We start from the raw sequence: 13,916 nt of genomic DNA on the forward strand, positions 1-13,916 counted from the left end.
GTAGCATGTTTTTTTCATGGTTTTAGCTTAGCTCAAAGAATTTTTACACTATTAAGAAAAAAATTAAAGTATTTCCCCTTTTTAAATTTACACAGACGTTTAATTAGCTTTATTTACAGAGCAGGGATTTTTTTCAGTCTCCAATGTTGCCTAGATAACATCATTAGGCAAGAATGCCAGTTTAAAAGAAATCTATGCAGAATCCTAAAAATAACAGATGTTGATGCTCCTCAAGAAGGGGCAAGCTTGACTATTATCAGCAGCTTTCTCTATGCCTCAGTTACTCAGAAGCAATTCTGTTGCAGTCTCTACATCCCATGATTTTGAAGACAAGGCCACTATTACAGCATTCTGTAGAGAAGAAAAGGGAACAAACAAACAAACAAAATCAAATCTCAAAATATTTTAAAAATACTGAATCATAAGTATATATTCACAAAGCACACCTTGTTTTCTTGTTCTTTTTTTTTTTTTTTTTTTAAAGTTGCCTTGTATTTGTAGTGCATAAAAAGCTTCTAAACCAATGACTGGAATTAGCAAAGGGAAAAGAAAAAAATCACTGATTGTAATAACAGAATAAAGTTAATCAAAATTAGATTCAGAGTATATTTGAACCACTTTCGTCAGCCAAGGATTTGAAGCAATAATTTTAAATCAATCAATGTATCAAAATAAGCAAGCCTTTTGGTACTTACCCTATCAAAGCCCATAGCACATAGGTTTTCTATTTTTTTGGTGTATTCTGGACTAGAAACTGGTGCTCCAGCATACACATGTGCCCAAAGTCGAGCTGTCTGTTTGAACATTTCGGGATTTTGTTTGTACTATAATGAAGAAAAGCATTGAAAGACATGACAATGCAGTCACAATATTCAATACTTAATAACCTAAGAACTGGTTTTCTCTAAGTAAAAGTAATTTACATTTAAAATGTGATTGATTCAACAACTTTCTATTGCAAATGAGGTCACTCAAGAAGTCTGACCTGAAGCTGTGATTCACAAGTGCTGACCAAAAAAAAAAAAAAAGACCAATTATATTTATCAACTTAAATCTCCAATCTCAAGATACACAAATAACAGAAAACTAATACGAAGTGAAGTGAGGTACAGACATGTTTCCAAACTGCAGTGTCAATTATACAACCAAACTGAATCATTTGCTTCTAAAACTGTATGGACATTAACTAACACTTTATGACTGACTTTTGTATTAACCACAGCTCAGAAAAAAATACAACTAGACTTTGCTGTCTTGTTAGAACTGTATTAGTATGCAATGATTTAAGGAAATACTATGTGCAAAGTCTTTTTAAAAAAAGATTTTATTTTGGGGGCACCTGGCTGGCTCAGTTGGTATAGCATGCATCGCTTGTTCTCGGTATTGTCAGTTCAGGCCTCATGTTGGGCATGGAGCCTACTTAAGAGGAAAAAAAAAGATTAAGTAATCTCTACACCTGTCATGGGGCTCAAACTTACAACCCTAAGATTAAAAGTCATGTGGTGTTGATATGCAATCTTAATTTACAGCATGTTTTGAGATGTTTAGGAACTCACCATACAGTACTTTTAAAAGGTTAAGACTTCCCATTCTTATTAGAAGAGATAAATTTATTCTTAAATACTCTGGAACTAACACTACTTAACTAAGTATAAATTTAAAATAACTGTCCAATTCACTTTAATATTTCTTTTTAAAGTATTTTACATGTATTGACTATTTTAAGACTGATCAGCTTCTATATTATGTATTAAAATGACAAATCTAGTTTCTACCTTGTTATTTTCTAACGAGGAAGTAAGTCAAATTACTGAACTGTTTTAGTAGCTAGAAGAAAGCTCTGAGTCCAACTTCAGCCTTTACGGCTCAGAAATCCACAGGAAATCAAAGCTGAGATTCAAGCCATGACTCCAACTACCAAAAGCAAATGAACAGCACATACATACAGCATGTAAAACCCTAATTCTAAGCACAGAGACAAACAACAGAACTAAGATATATATATATATAAAATAAGGAGTGAACAGCTTTTCAAGGGAAAGAAATAGGTTTACTAAGAGGAACAGGCAGAGGAAAATGGCAGATTGGGTGAAATGACCAGCAGAAATGAATGCCATCTTGAGAAAGCAGAAGTCCAAGATGAAGCTGGGTTTTGAAGACAGTTCAAATCATGGAAAGACTCTGCAAACTAAAGAATGTGGATTTCCAAGTAGGTGACAGCAGAGCTTCTAGTAGGTTTTTAGCAGTAAAGTAAAGTAAAGATTTGTACTTTAAAAAGCTCACTGGCAACAATGTAGAAGATGGGATGAAGAAGAGGCTAAGGAAGACACAGCTATCAGAGCTGTTAAATTGAGAAAAATTTTAAATTTTATTTACTTATTTATTTGAGAGAGAGAAAGAGCACGTACACAAGCAAGCATGGAGGGGGAGTGAGAGGGAGAAACAGACTCCCAACTGAGCAGAGAGGCTGTTATGGCACTCCATCCCAGGACTCTGAGATTATAACCTGATCCAAAGGCAGACATTTAAATAACTAGGCCACCCCGGTGCCTGAGAAGTTTTTTAAAACGTGAACTAAGGCAAATCAGAGAAGTATGATGACAGAGATACTGGGAATAGAATCACCAAGAGAAAAGGAGGCACAGAGAATTCCAAGTCTGTGGCTTAGATATTTAATTAAGCTGATGATGGTAACAAGTAAGGATGGACAAGTTCGCAGGATTTAAGATTCTATGTTTAGTATGGGAATGCTGTACTGAGGTAGCCATGAAACATGCATATAGAACAATCCAGTTCTGAATAGGCTCTTGCACTCAGGGAGAGGTCAAGCCTAAACATTTTCTCAACTGACAGGTGATAATATCAGTCTGGATATGATCATCCAAGTGACTATGTAACGGAAAATAAAAGGAACAATGTCTAAACCAAGGTACTATATTTAAAAGGAGAAAGAAAAGAAATAATTGTAGGAACTAAGAAGAAACAACTACAACTACCAAGATGAGAAGAGAGTATTACTCAGAAGTTAAGAGAAGAAAAAAATTTTAGGTGGAGGGGCGAAAAAAAAAAGGCTCAGTAAATCCTAATGGCTTAGAATAGGGATTGGCAAACTTTCTCACAGGACCAGAGAATAACTACCTCAAGCTTTCAGATCATACTATTTTTGTTGCAACTACTCAACCCTGTCACTGTGGCTGGGAGGTAAAAGAATGAATGTGGCTGTATTCCAATAAAACATTATTTACAGGGGCGCCTGGGTGGCTCAGTGGTTTAAGCCTCTGCTTTCGGCTCGGGTCATGATCTCAGGGTCCTGGGATCGAGCCCCGCATCGGGCTCTCTGCTCAGTAGGGAGCCTGTTTCTCCCTCTCTCTCTGCCTGCCTCTCTGCCTACTTGTCACCTCTCTCTCTGTCAAATAAATAAAATATTAAAAAAAAAAAACATTATTTACAAAAATAGCCACTCTAGTTCTAATTTGCTGACCTCTGCCTTGGAGATCAGATTAGAACTGAAAAATATTTATTCCATTTGGCAATTATAATAACATCCTTGATAACTTTTACCATGCCACTTCAGCCATAGCAGGAGCTGGTTAAAATTATCATCAGGTCGGGGAGAACAAGGAGCAAATGTTTTACAACCTGAACCTCAGAACTGTGATCCTCCAAGGAGAGTTCTACTTGAAGAAAAAACATTAAATGGCTTCTCAGGGATTTTGTTTTTTGTGCACATAAAAGCCATAGTTCAGTAGAGTGTTTTGAGCACTCAGATTTCAGTTCTCTTAAATGTGAAAGAGGACTGAGTGACCGTTTACTGCTGTTCTGTAACTAGTGTAAAATATGTACACGTTTATCTTTATTTTTATAACATAGAAATACATTTAAATTTATACAATTACAAAAAATTTTCACCAGGGAGGGATTATCACTAAATGGAGGGAGAGACAGATGGATATACATATGATAAAGCATGTATAGTAAAATGTCACAGAATCCAGATGTAGGTAGGAATATCAGTGTTCACTGTATAATCTTCTGACACTGTGTGTCTGAAAATTTCCATTAATGTTTTTTTAAAAAGCATCTATCATATATCCAATTAATATAGTAAAAATAAAGTTTTCACTATTACATCTGACAAAATAATCTCACCACAAGAAAGAAAACCACCTCCAGATTTAGTTCCACAGAACTACGCACATGTGTTAGTACTGCAGACCATTACAGTAGTAGAGACTCACAGGTAAATATAAGGAAGTCTTTCAAAAGCAGCTACCTTACCTGATTTGCTACTACTGCATCTTGTGGATCATCTGGTTCTGCAGCTGCCAAAAGGGCTTGCAATGACAATAATACCGTGCGGAGAGTCATTGCGGCTGCCCTAAAAATCAAAACAGGAAAATATTGCAGTTAAGAACATGCTGCATGACAAAAGCAAAGTGGATATTTTCTGAATAAAATATAAAAAAACCAGTGGAGCTAAAAATAATCTAGATTTTATCTCAATCATGTAATTTACAGAAATTTATATATCTGCCTATCACATTTTTCTCTTTTTACTTTACAAATGAAAGAATAAGCTTTCCATTTTTTAAGACAAGTCAAACCATTCTGAGCGGGACTTGCTTTTCTTATTGTTGCCAATATCCTTCTGGGCAGCTTTACTCACTGACTTAAATTTTTATCCATTTCTCTAGACATAAAGTTAAGGTGATAAACTACTATATTTAACTTACTTTCAGTGCCACTCCTAAAACATAAAATATCATCAAGCAATATCCCTCACTTTGAAGCAACTGTGATATCTTTCCACAACATTGTGAACTAGAGCAAGTTATTTGCTTAAAATGTATCACTTAATTCAAGCATGTATATAACACAAAAATTTATGCAAAAGCTTCATGACATTGGAGTTGACAATGATTTCTTGGATAGGACATCAAAAGCACAGGCAAGAACAGAAAAAATAGAGAAAGTAGTCTAACTACATCAAAGTTAACTGTGTAGAGAGAAAAACCTCCTCTCTAAAGGATAAAATCAATAGAGTGAAAGGCAATCCAAAGAACTGGAGAAAGTATTTGCAAATCATGTTATCTGATAAAGGGTTAATGTTTAGAATATATAAAGAACTATAACTCAAAAATAAAAAAATAAACAAAACAAAAACCCAATTAAAAAATAAGGACTTAAAAAAATTTCTCCACAGAAGATATATAAATATCTGATAAGCCCATGAAAAGTTGCTTAATATCACTAATCATTAGAAAAAGAAATCAGTGAGATACTACCTCACATCCACTAGAATGGCTACTATCAAACAAAACAAAAGACAAATGTTGCTGGTGAAGAGAAGTGGAGTCACTGGAATCCTTATGCCCAGTTGGTGGGAATGCAAAATGGAACAACAATTACAGAAAACAGTATAGCAATTCTTTTCCTTTTCTTTACTTTTTTTTTTGTTTTAAAGATTTTATTTATTTGATAGAGACCACAAGTAGGCAGAAAGGCAGGCAGAAAGAAGAAGGGGAGCAGGCTCCCTGCCGAGCAGAGAGCCCCATGTGGGGCTCGATCCCAGGACCCGGGGATCATGACCTGAGCTGAAGGCAGAGGCTTTAACCCGCTGAGCCACCCAGGTGCCCCAGCAATTTTTTCTTTTCAAAGATTTTGTTTATTTATTTGACAGAGAGAGAGAGAGAGAGAGAATGAGAGAACACAAGGGGAGTGGAAGAGGGAGAAGCAGGCTTCCCACTGAGCAGGGAGCCCAATTCAGGGCTTGATCCCAGGCATGACCTGAGCTGAAGGCAGATGCTTCAGCTCAGCCACCCAGTTGAGCCACCCAGGTGCCCCCAGTATAGCAATTCTTCAAAAAAATTAAACAAGAGAATTCCCATATGATCTAATAATTCCACTTGTAGGTACATATCCAAAATAAATGAAAGCAGGGACGCAGATATTTGTACACCCACGTTCATAACAAGCATTAATCACAATAGCCAGAAGGTGAAAGTAACTCATTTCCATCAACCCATGAATAAATAAAATGTGGTATATATACACACTGGAATAGTATTCAGCCTTAAAAAGACAAATCAGACACATGCTACAACATGGATGAATCTTTTTTTTTCCCCCTTTTGGTAAGATTTATTTATTTGACAGAGAGACACAGCAAAAGAGGGAACACAAGCAGGGGGAGTGGGAGAGGGAGACGTAAGCCTCCCACCAAGCAGGGAGCCCAATGTGGGGCTTGATCCCAGGACCCTGGGATCATGACCTAAGCTGAAGGCAGATGCTTAACGACTGAGCCACCCAGGCGCCCCCACATGGATGAATCCTGACATTATGTTAAATGAAGCCAGGAATAAAAAGACAAATAGTATGATTCATGAGGTACTTAGAAAAGCCAAATTCAGAGACAGAAAGTAGAATGGTGACTGTCATTGTTTGAAGGGTAAGAGGAATGGGAAGTTATTATTTAATAGGTATGGTTTCAGTTTTGAAAGATGAAAAGGTGGGAAAGGGTAGGAAAGAAGGATGAAGAGTGAGGGCTCAGAGGACTTTTAGGGGGCTGAAAATACTCTGCATACCATAATGATGGATACATGTCATTACACACTTGTTCAAATACATAGAATGGACAACACCAAGAGTGAACCATAATAAAAACTAAGTACTTCAGGTGATTGAGATAGGTCAATGCAGGTTCCATGGGTGTAACAAATGTACCATTCTGATAGAGGATGCTGATAATGGGGGAGGCTATGCATGTGCAGGGGAGGGAGTATATAGGAAATTTTTTGTACCTTCCTCCCAATTTTGCTATGAATGTAGAACTGCTCTAAAAAAAAGTCCTGGAGACTGGTAGCATAATGATGTGAATATACTTAACAATACTCATCTGTACACTTACTTGAAACAGTGAAATTGTCCATGTTATATGTCAATTAAAAAAACCAAGATGAGGGGCACCTGGGTGGCTCAGTGGGTTAAAGCCTCTGCCTTCGGCTCAGGTCATGATCCAGGCTCCTGGGATCAAGACCTGCATCAGGTTATCTGCTTAGCAGGGAGCCTGCTTCCTCCTCCTCTCTCTCTGCCTGCCTCTCTGCCTACTTATGATCTCTGTCTATCAAATAAATAAATAAAATCTTTAAAAAAAAAAAAAGGTTTCGGCTTAAGGAAAAAAAACCAAGATGATAAATTTTACAAAATAAAAAATTCTTTTATTTTTATTATTTTTTGAAGATTTGTTTATTTATTTGTCAGAGAGAGAGAGAGAGCGCACACACATGCATGAAAGCACAAGCAGGGAGAGAGCCGCCAGCGGGAGAAGCAGGCTCCCCACTGGGCAAGGAATCCAGTGCAGGACTCCTGGGATCATGACCTGAGCCAAAGGCAGATGCTTATCTGACTGAGCCACCCAGGCAACCTTAAAAAACTTTTCTTAAGGTAAGAAGCTCTTCCCTTAGAGATTTGTAAGTTTGTATTATAAATACTTCCTACTTTTTTTTTATTGACAGTTACCTTTTATTTAATTTATTTTATTTACAGTCTTTATTGGGAGGACAAAAACTATTACAGACCTCTGGACTTACAACTTCAAAAATCAGAAACTAAGGAAATAAAGATGACATGTTGAAAGGAACAGTTTGCTCTCGATATGAAAGGAAAAACCTTAGATTTGATTCCTAACAATCTCAATGAGAAAAAGGTATGCTTTCTGTATGCTTCAAATTTTTCATAATGAAATACGGGGGGAGGAATTTATAAACCATTAAGAATTAGTTGACTAAAAAGAAACCTAAATGACACCTGAAACTAATATTGTACATCAACTATACTTCAATAAAAAAAAAAGGGGGTGCCTGGGTGGCTCAGTTGTTAAGCGTCGTCCTTCAGCTCAAGTCAGGATCCCAGGGTCCTGGGATTGGGCTCCACATCAGGCTCCCCGTTTGGCAGGAAGCGTGCTTTTCCCTCTCCCACTCCCCCTGCTTGTGTTCCCTCTCTTGCTGTCTCTGTCAAAAAATAAATTAAAATCCTCAAAAAAGTACATAAATATAAATATAATAAAAAACAAAGAACTGATTTAGATGGTTAAGTGTCTGACTCTTGATTTGGACTCAGGTAATGATCTCAAGGTTATGAGACCCAGTCCCATGTTGGACTCCATGCTGGGTGTGGAGTCTGCATAAAATTCTCTCCCCCTCTACACTCTCAGCTTAAAAAACAAAACATAACAGAAAGAGTGAGTGCAAGTAAAAATAAGGGAATGAATGAATAAATACATAAATATTTTAAAATGGTAGAGGGGAAAAAAAACCCTAAATGCAAAGTTTTAAGCTGGACACAAAATTAATGGTAAACAATGACATTATTTTAATCATCAGTTGTAATAAAATTATTATTAAAACAAAACTCAGTCTTCTGGCTCTACATACTAAAGAAATTATAACATCTTTGATAGTGTGATGAAATGTATACGTTTTAGGGGGCACCTGGGTGGCTAAGTTAGTTAAGTGGCTGCCTTTGGCTCAGGTCATGATCCCAGAGTCCTGGAATCAAAGCCCTGAGTCAAGCTCCTTGATCAGCGGGGAGCCTGCTTCACCCTGCTTCCCCACCCACTATGCTCTCTCTCTCTCTCAAATAAATAAAATCTTTAAAAAAAAAATTTTTTTTAATGTGTATGTTGACTGATCTACATTAATTTTTAAACCTAAATTTAGTAATGTGAGAAAGTATACAGTAGAAACACAATCTTTCATTCTATTTATTGTTCCTTTTACGTAGTACTGACTAAATTCATAATGCACTAAGATTTTTTAGGATTCCGTGTATAAAAAACAAATCCTAACAGGTAAACAGGAATATGGAATTTCAAAATGTGTCTGCTAATTTTAATAGTTAATGGATGATGTACCTTACAAATCTATCTTCAGTAAATTAATTCTGCCAAGACCTCAATAAACACAGTTAAAGTGGCTAATTAAATATTCATGCATACCGACTCAGTAGAGCCTCCAAAACATACAGCAGCTATATGAACTGTCAATACTGTTGACTTCCTGTTAAGGGTCTTCAAAAGACCATCCATATAATTGATCTTTATTCAAAGCACTGCTACTTAAAAGAGTACGGCAGCTTTTTTGTTATAATTTTTTATTAAAGCATAACAAACAAGAGTTAAATGCTATACATCTGGATGAATTTTTACATATGTAGACACCCATGTAACCATCACATAGATCAAAATATAGAGAATTTCAGCACTCAAAAAAACCCCTCACTCTCGCATTCCTTTTCACAATCCTCACCCACCCACTACCCTAACTTCTATCACCATAAATTAGTTTTGGCTCATTTTGAATTCTATAAAAACAGAATCATACAGTATGTGCTCCTTTGTGTCTGGCTTTGGTCACTCAACATGTCTGTGAGAATTATCCATGTTTGTTTGTGTCAATATGCTTTTTAAAAAACTACCATTGCAGTGTTTCACTGGACAATTATTCCATTATATATCCATTTTCTTACTGACAGGTATATGGGTTATTAAATAAACATGCTATAAATATTCTCGTACAAGTCTTTTGATGGACATATGCGTTCATTTCTCTTGGATATAGACCTAGGAGAAGAACTGCTGGGCCATATCAAAGATGTTTAGCTCTGGTAGATACTGCTGGCTGAGTAGTTGTACCACATTCCTACCATCAATGCATGGGAACTATTTGTAAGTATGTAGTAGTATCTAATTGTAATTTTAATTTGCACCTCCCTAATGACGAATGATGCTGAACATTGCTTATTAACCATCTAGGTATTCTCTTAATCCCTGTTCATGTCTTTTAGAAGGGCAGTATCACTGAGTGCACTTTTTGTTTTTTTTAAAGGTTTTATTTACTTATTTGACAAGAGAGACAGCGAAAGGGAATATAAGCAAGGGGAGTGGGAGAGGGAGAACCAGGCTCCCCACTGAGCAGGTAGCCCAATGCGGGGCTCCATCCCAGGACCCCAGGATCATGACCCGAGCCGAAGGCAGATGCTTAATGAATGAGCCACCCAGGTGCCCCCTGAGTGCAATTTTTATGTGTAGTCATTTTCTTCTATTTCCTCAGGTAAACAGACACCTGCAGTCATAATAGGTGTCAGTGGAAAAACATCAGAAGACAGTTTCCACATAGAACACATTGTGGAGTTAATAAACCATTCTACCATAAAGCTGTTAAATATTAAAGGTAACTTGCCGTATGTATTCACAAAGACCAAAATAGTCTTCTAGCACACCTATCTCAAATTATTCAATGTTTAGTCAATTTATTTTTCGGAGGATTACTATCCTTTAGTTTTCTTTACCAAATTCCAGGTCTGAAGCCTAAATAAACATGAATATCCACTGACTGTCAACTATACCTCAATAAATTGGGGAGAGGGGCTTAGGATATCCCTGTATATCTCGTCTCAGTTATTCTTTTAAAAGACTTTATTTCTTTGAGAGAGAGAGAGTGCATCAGAGAGAGCACAAGCAGAGGGGAGAGGCCGAGGGAAAGGAAGAAGCAGACTCCCCACTGAGCCGAAGCCCCACATGGGACTCAATCCCAGGACCCTGGGATCATGACCTGAGGCGAAGGTAGCCACTTAACTGACTGAGCCACCCAGGTGCCCCTGTCTTTGACATTTTAAAATATTTCAATTATTTTAAAATTCAGCTATTTGACATCTGCCTAATAGGAACAGTTGACAAAACGTGTTTCAGTACAATAGTACCAAGTTCTCTCTCCACATATACACCATAATCTTTCAACTGTCGGAAGAGATAATCAGAAGTGGTAGTACTGCTGGCTTAACTGAACAAAAAGGGGAGTTAGTGGGAAATTTTAGTCTGGAGCTGTATTTGTTTTTGAAAAGGGATGTGGGGAGGGGGAAGCAGGGAGAAGAGTATCACTCTTTGAGAACTGCTGAGTAGGGCAAATTCAGAAGCAGGGAGGTTAAAGAGGTAATGTGACTTGGGCAAGGTAGTACTAATGAAACTGCTGATAAGGTTTTGGAAGTTTCACCAATAAAATTTGCAAATGGGGTACAGGGTACCAGAGAAACAAGAACCAAGGATCATGATGAAGTTTTGGCCAAAGCAACTGCAACAATGTAGTTGCCAGTAACTTAAATGGAGTGATGCAGGTTTTGGGTTAGGGAGTATCAGTTGAGTTTTCAACATGTTTTAAGTTTGAGATGTCTACTACATACAAACTGAAGTACAGATGTTAAGCAGGTAGCAGCATATGAGTGTGGAGTCCAAGGAAGATAGATTTATGAGTTTCTGGTATTTAAAAAGTGAAGTTCTAAAATCAGATAAGCATACCAGGAAAGTGACTATAGATGAAAAGTAGCAGAGGTAAAGACCTAGCCCCAAGGTACTCTCCTTGAAATACGGGAGGAACTAGTTAAGAAACCTGGGAATGGGCACAAGAAAGAGGAAAAGAGAGGAACTAATGTCCTGGAAACCAAGTGAAAGAAATACAATGTCTGCAAATATTCATTAGTATCACTAAATGTTCTAACTATTATAAGGGGCCTTCGAGATGACTTTATGGATAAAAACACTGAGACCTCCAAATTATGAAAGGTCACAAATTAAAAGAATGACAGAATAAAATTAGTTCTATTTCATACCATTCACTGTTTAAGGGTATGGAATACAGATCAAGAAACTAGACCTCAAGAGATGAACTGAGGGAGGAGGCTTTACTCAGATGTGCTATTAGAATGGAAAAGCAAAACCAAACTAACAATTCTTGTCTGTTTATCCAATTACTAAATAAACCAAATTCCCCCAATAGTAAATATTGTCATTTGTTTCACCTTGTTCATGTTCCATTCTTTCCCTTTAACAAATCAAACACATAGCTTATTACTGTTTTCACCCACTCTGACATCTTTTTTATATACCTCTTGTCTTAGTTTCTCTTCCATTCATATTGCTAGAATATGGCAGGCTGTAATCTAAGAAAATTACATAAAACAATTCATTTAATCCTTTTAATAGCCCTATAGTAGGCATTAACCCCATCTTGTAAGATGAGGACAACTAAGGCACAAAGGCTAGGTAATTTGCTCAAGACCAGTTTAGTAAATGGCAGAGGCATGATTTGAACTCTTAAACACGCTGCTGCTAAAATCAAATCAGACAAAACATGTGAAAGCACTATAAAGTGCTATGCAAATGAAGATATCACTTATAAAGGTATTCCTTTCTTTGACTCTAAGAACTTTAAGCTCACTTAACACAATTTTTAACATTTTTGTTGCCTACATTCCACCCAAATCAGAGCTGATTACTGCAATACTTATTTTTCTAGTCTTCTACAAGTATCTCTGAGAGATAGGAAAGAACCAAATTTACCAAAATAAATGAAATCAAGACTTCTCAAGATGTAAAGCTAGCATTTGACATAACCTACTAAGTCACTATTTTTTTTTAAGATTTTTATTTATTTTCTTGAGAGTGAAAGTAATCACAGAGGCAGAGGGAGAAGCAGAAACCCCACTGAGCAGAGAACAGACACCTCACTGATGCAGGGCTCGATCCAAGGACCCTGAGATCATGACCTGAGCAGAAAGCAGACGCTTATTAGACTGGTCACCCTGGAGCCCCATAAGTCACTATTTAAATAATGATTGTGATCTCAATTCTAACATACATTTTTTTAAAAAGATTTATTTATTTTACAGAGGTGGTGGCAGGGGCAAAGGGAGAGGTAGAGAGAACCTCAAGCAGACTCCACACTTAGCGGAGAGCTGATGTGGGGCTCCATCAACTCATGACCTGAGCTGAAACCAAGAGTCAGATGTTTAACCAACTGTGACACCCAGACACCCCAACACATTTTTGACTATGTACTTGAGACTTCATAAAGTTTTAAATTATAGCCCAAATAAGAGAAAGTATAATATATGCTCATGTTCTGGGGCAATTACACGTTTAACACTCTAAGCATAGCCTTGGAATTCATTGAGAGGGAAGAAAGTGAATTCAAAATCTCTTACCATTGATCTTTCAGGATATCCAAACAAATAGCCCCTGTGACGGAACTAATATTAGGATGCCATATTTTAGTGATAAACCGGACCTAGAATATAAAGCACACTTGAGTTTTTAAGTAACAGAAATCAAACTCATATAGTTCAAGTATAACTACAAGAAAATAAAATCCTCAGATTAAAAAAAACAGTCCATACTTACATTACCATCATTTTGCCTAGCTGACGGGAAGGGTGTGAAAGACAAAGCATTCAGTAAGCTGAATGTTGTCAATGACATACATTTTTAAAAAACCTTTTAATAAATGTTCCGCCTCTAAAGAAACCCAATAATTACCAGGTGTTTACAATTTACCTATCATAATAGTCCATGCTATGACAACTATAACATAGACTAAAATCTAGTTAGGTAGATAAAGTAACATAAAATAAAAATTAATATAGATAGTGAATGGCAATTTATTCAGTATCAAGTAGGATGCAGGACAGCTCTGAAGGACAAAGTAAACAAAACCAGTACATGGAAGCACTTTAATAGTAAGTGGCTGTAAGATGGCTCCTAAATTTTCTGTAGAAATTGTTTTCTCAGATTAAAAAAAAAAAAAAAAATTCAACATATATTTGAAAGACAATGGCACTCAAGAGACACTGAGGCTTAGAATTTAAGAAATTTATCCAAAAATCCAGTAACAAGTTAGCAATAGAACAATACGCAAACTTACACAAGCTCATTTCAGATTCTGAGTCTCTAATCACCTCATTATTTGTCTTAGCATGGATAAGAAACCAACAAAACGAAAATACTAACTCTAACAGATCACCATGAAATGAAATCCGGTTCATCAGGTCTTTCTTACAAGTTTCTGAAGGAGCAAATATTACTATTT

General features: G+C 36.6%; 1 protein-coding gene across 2 annotated transcripts in view; it reads right to left on the reverse strand.

The window, feature by feature from the left end:
- Positions 1–276: 276 nt before the first annotated feature.
- Positions 277–13,916, reverse strand: part of UBE2K (ubiquitin conjugating enzyme E2 K) — a 70,805-nt gene continuing 57,165 nt past the window's right edge. For both annotated transcript variants that reach the window (XM_045997579.1, XM_045997578.1), the window contains 4 exons: positions 13,036–13,118; positions 4,279–4,378; positions 696–824; positions 277–351 (listed from right to left, as the gene is read on the reverse strand). In XM_045997579.1, coding sequence (XP_045853535.1) covers positions 277–351; positions 696–824; positions 4,279–4,378; positions 13,036–13,118 — 387 coding nt within the window. The remainder of the gene's footprint in view (positions 352–695; positions 825–4,278; positions 4,379–13,035; positions 13,119–13,916) is intronic.

Source organism: Meles meles, chromosome 2, assembly GCF_922984935.1.
Source record: "Meles meles chromosome 2, mMelMel3.1 paternal haplotype, whole genome shotgun sequence".
Taxonomy (NCBI): Eukaryota; Metazoa; Chordata; class Mammalia; order Carnivora; family Mustelidae; genus Meles; species Meles meles.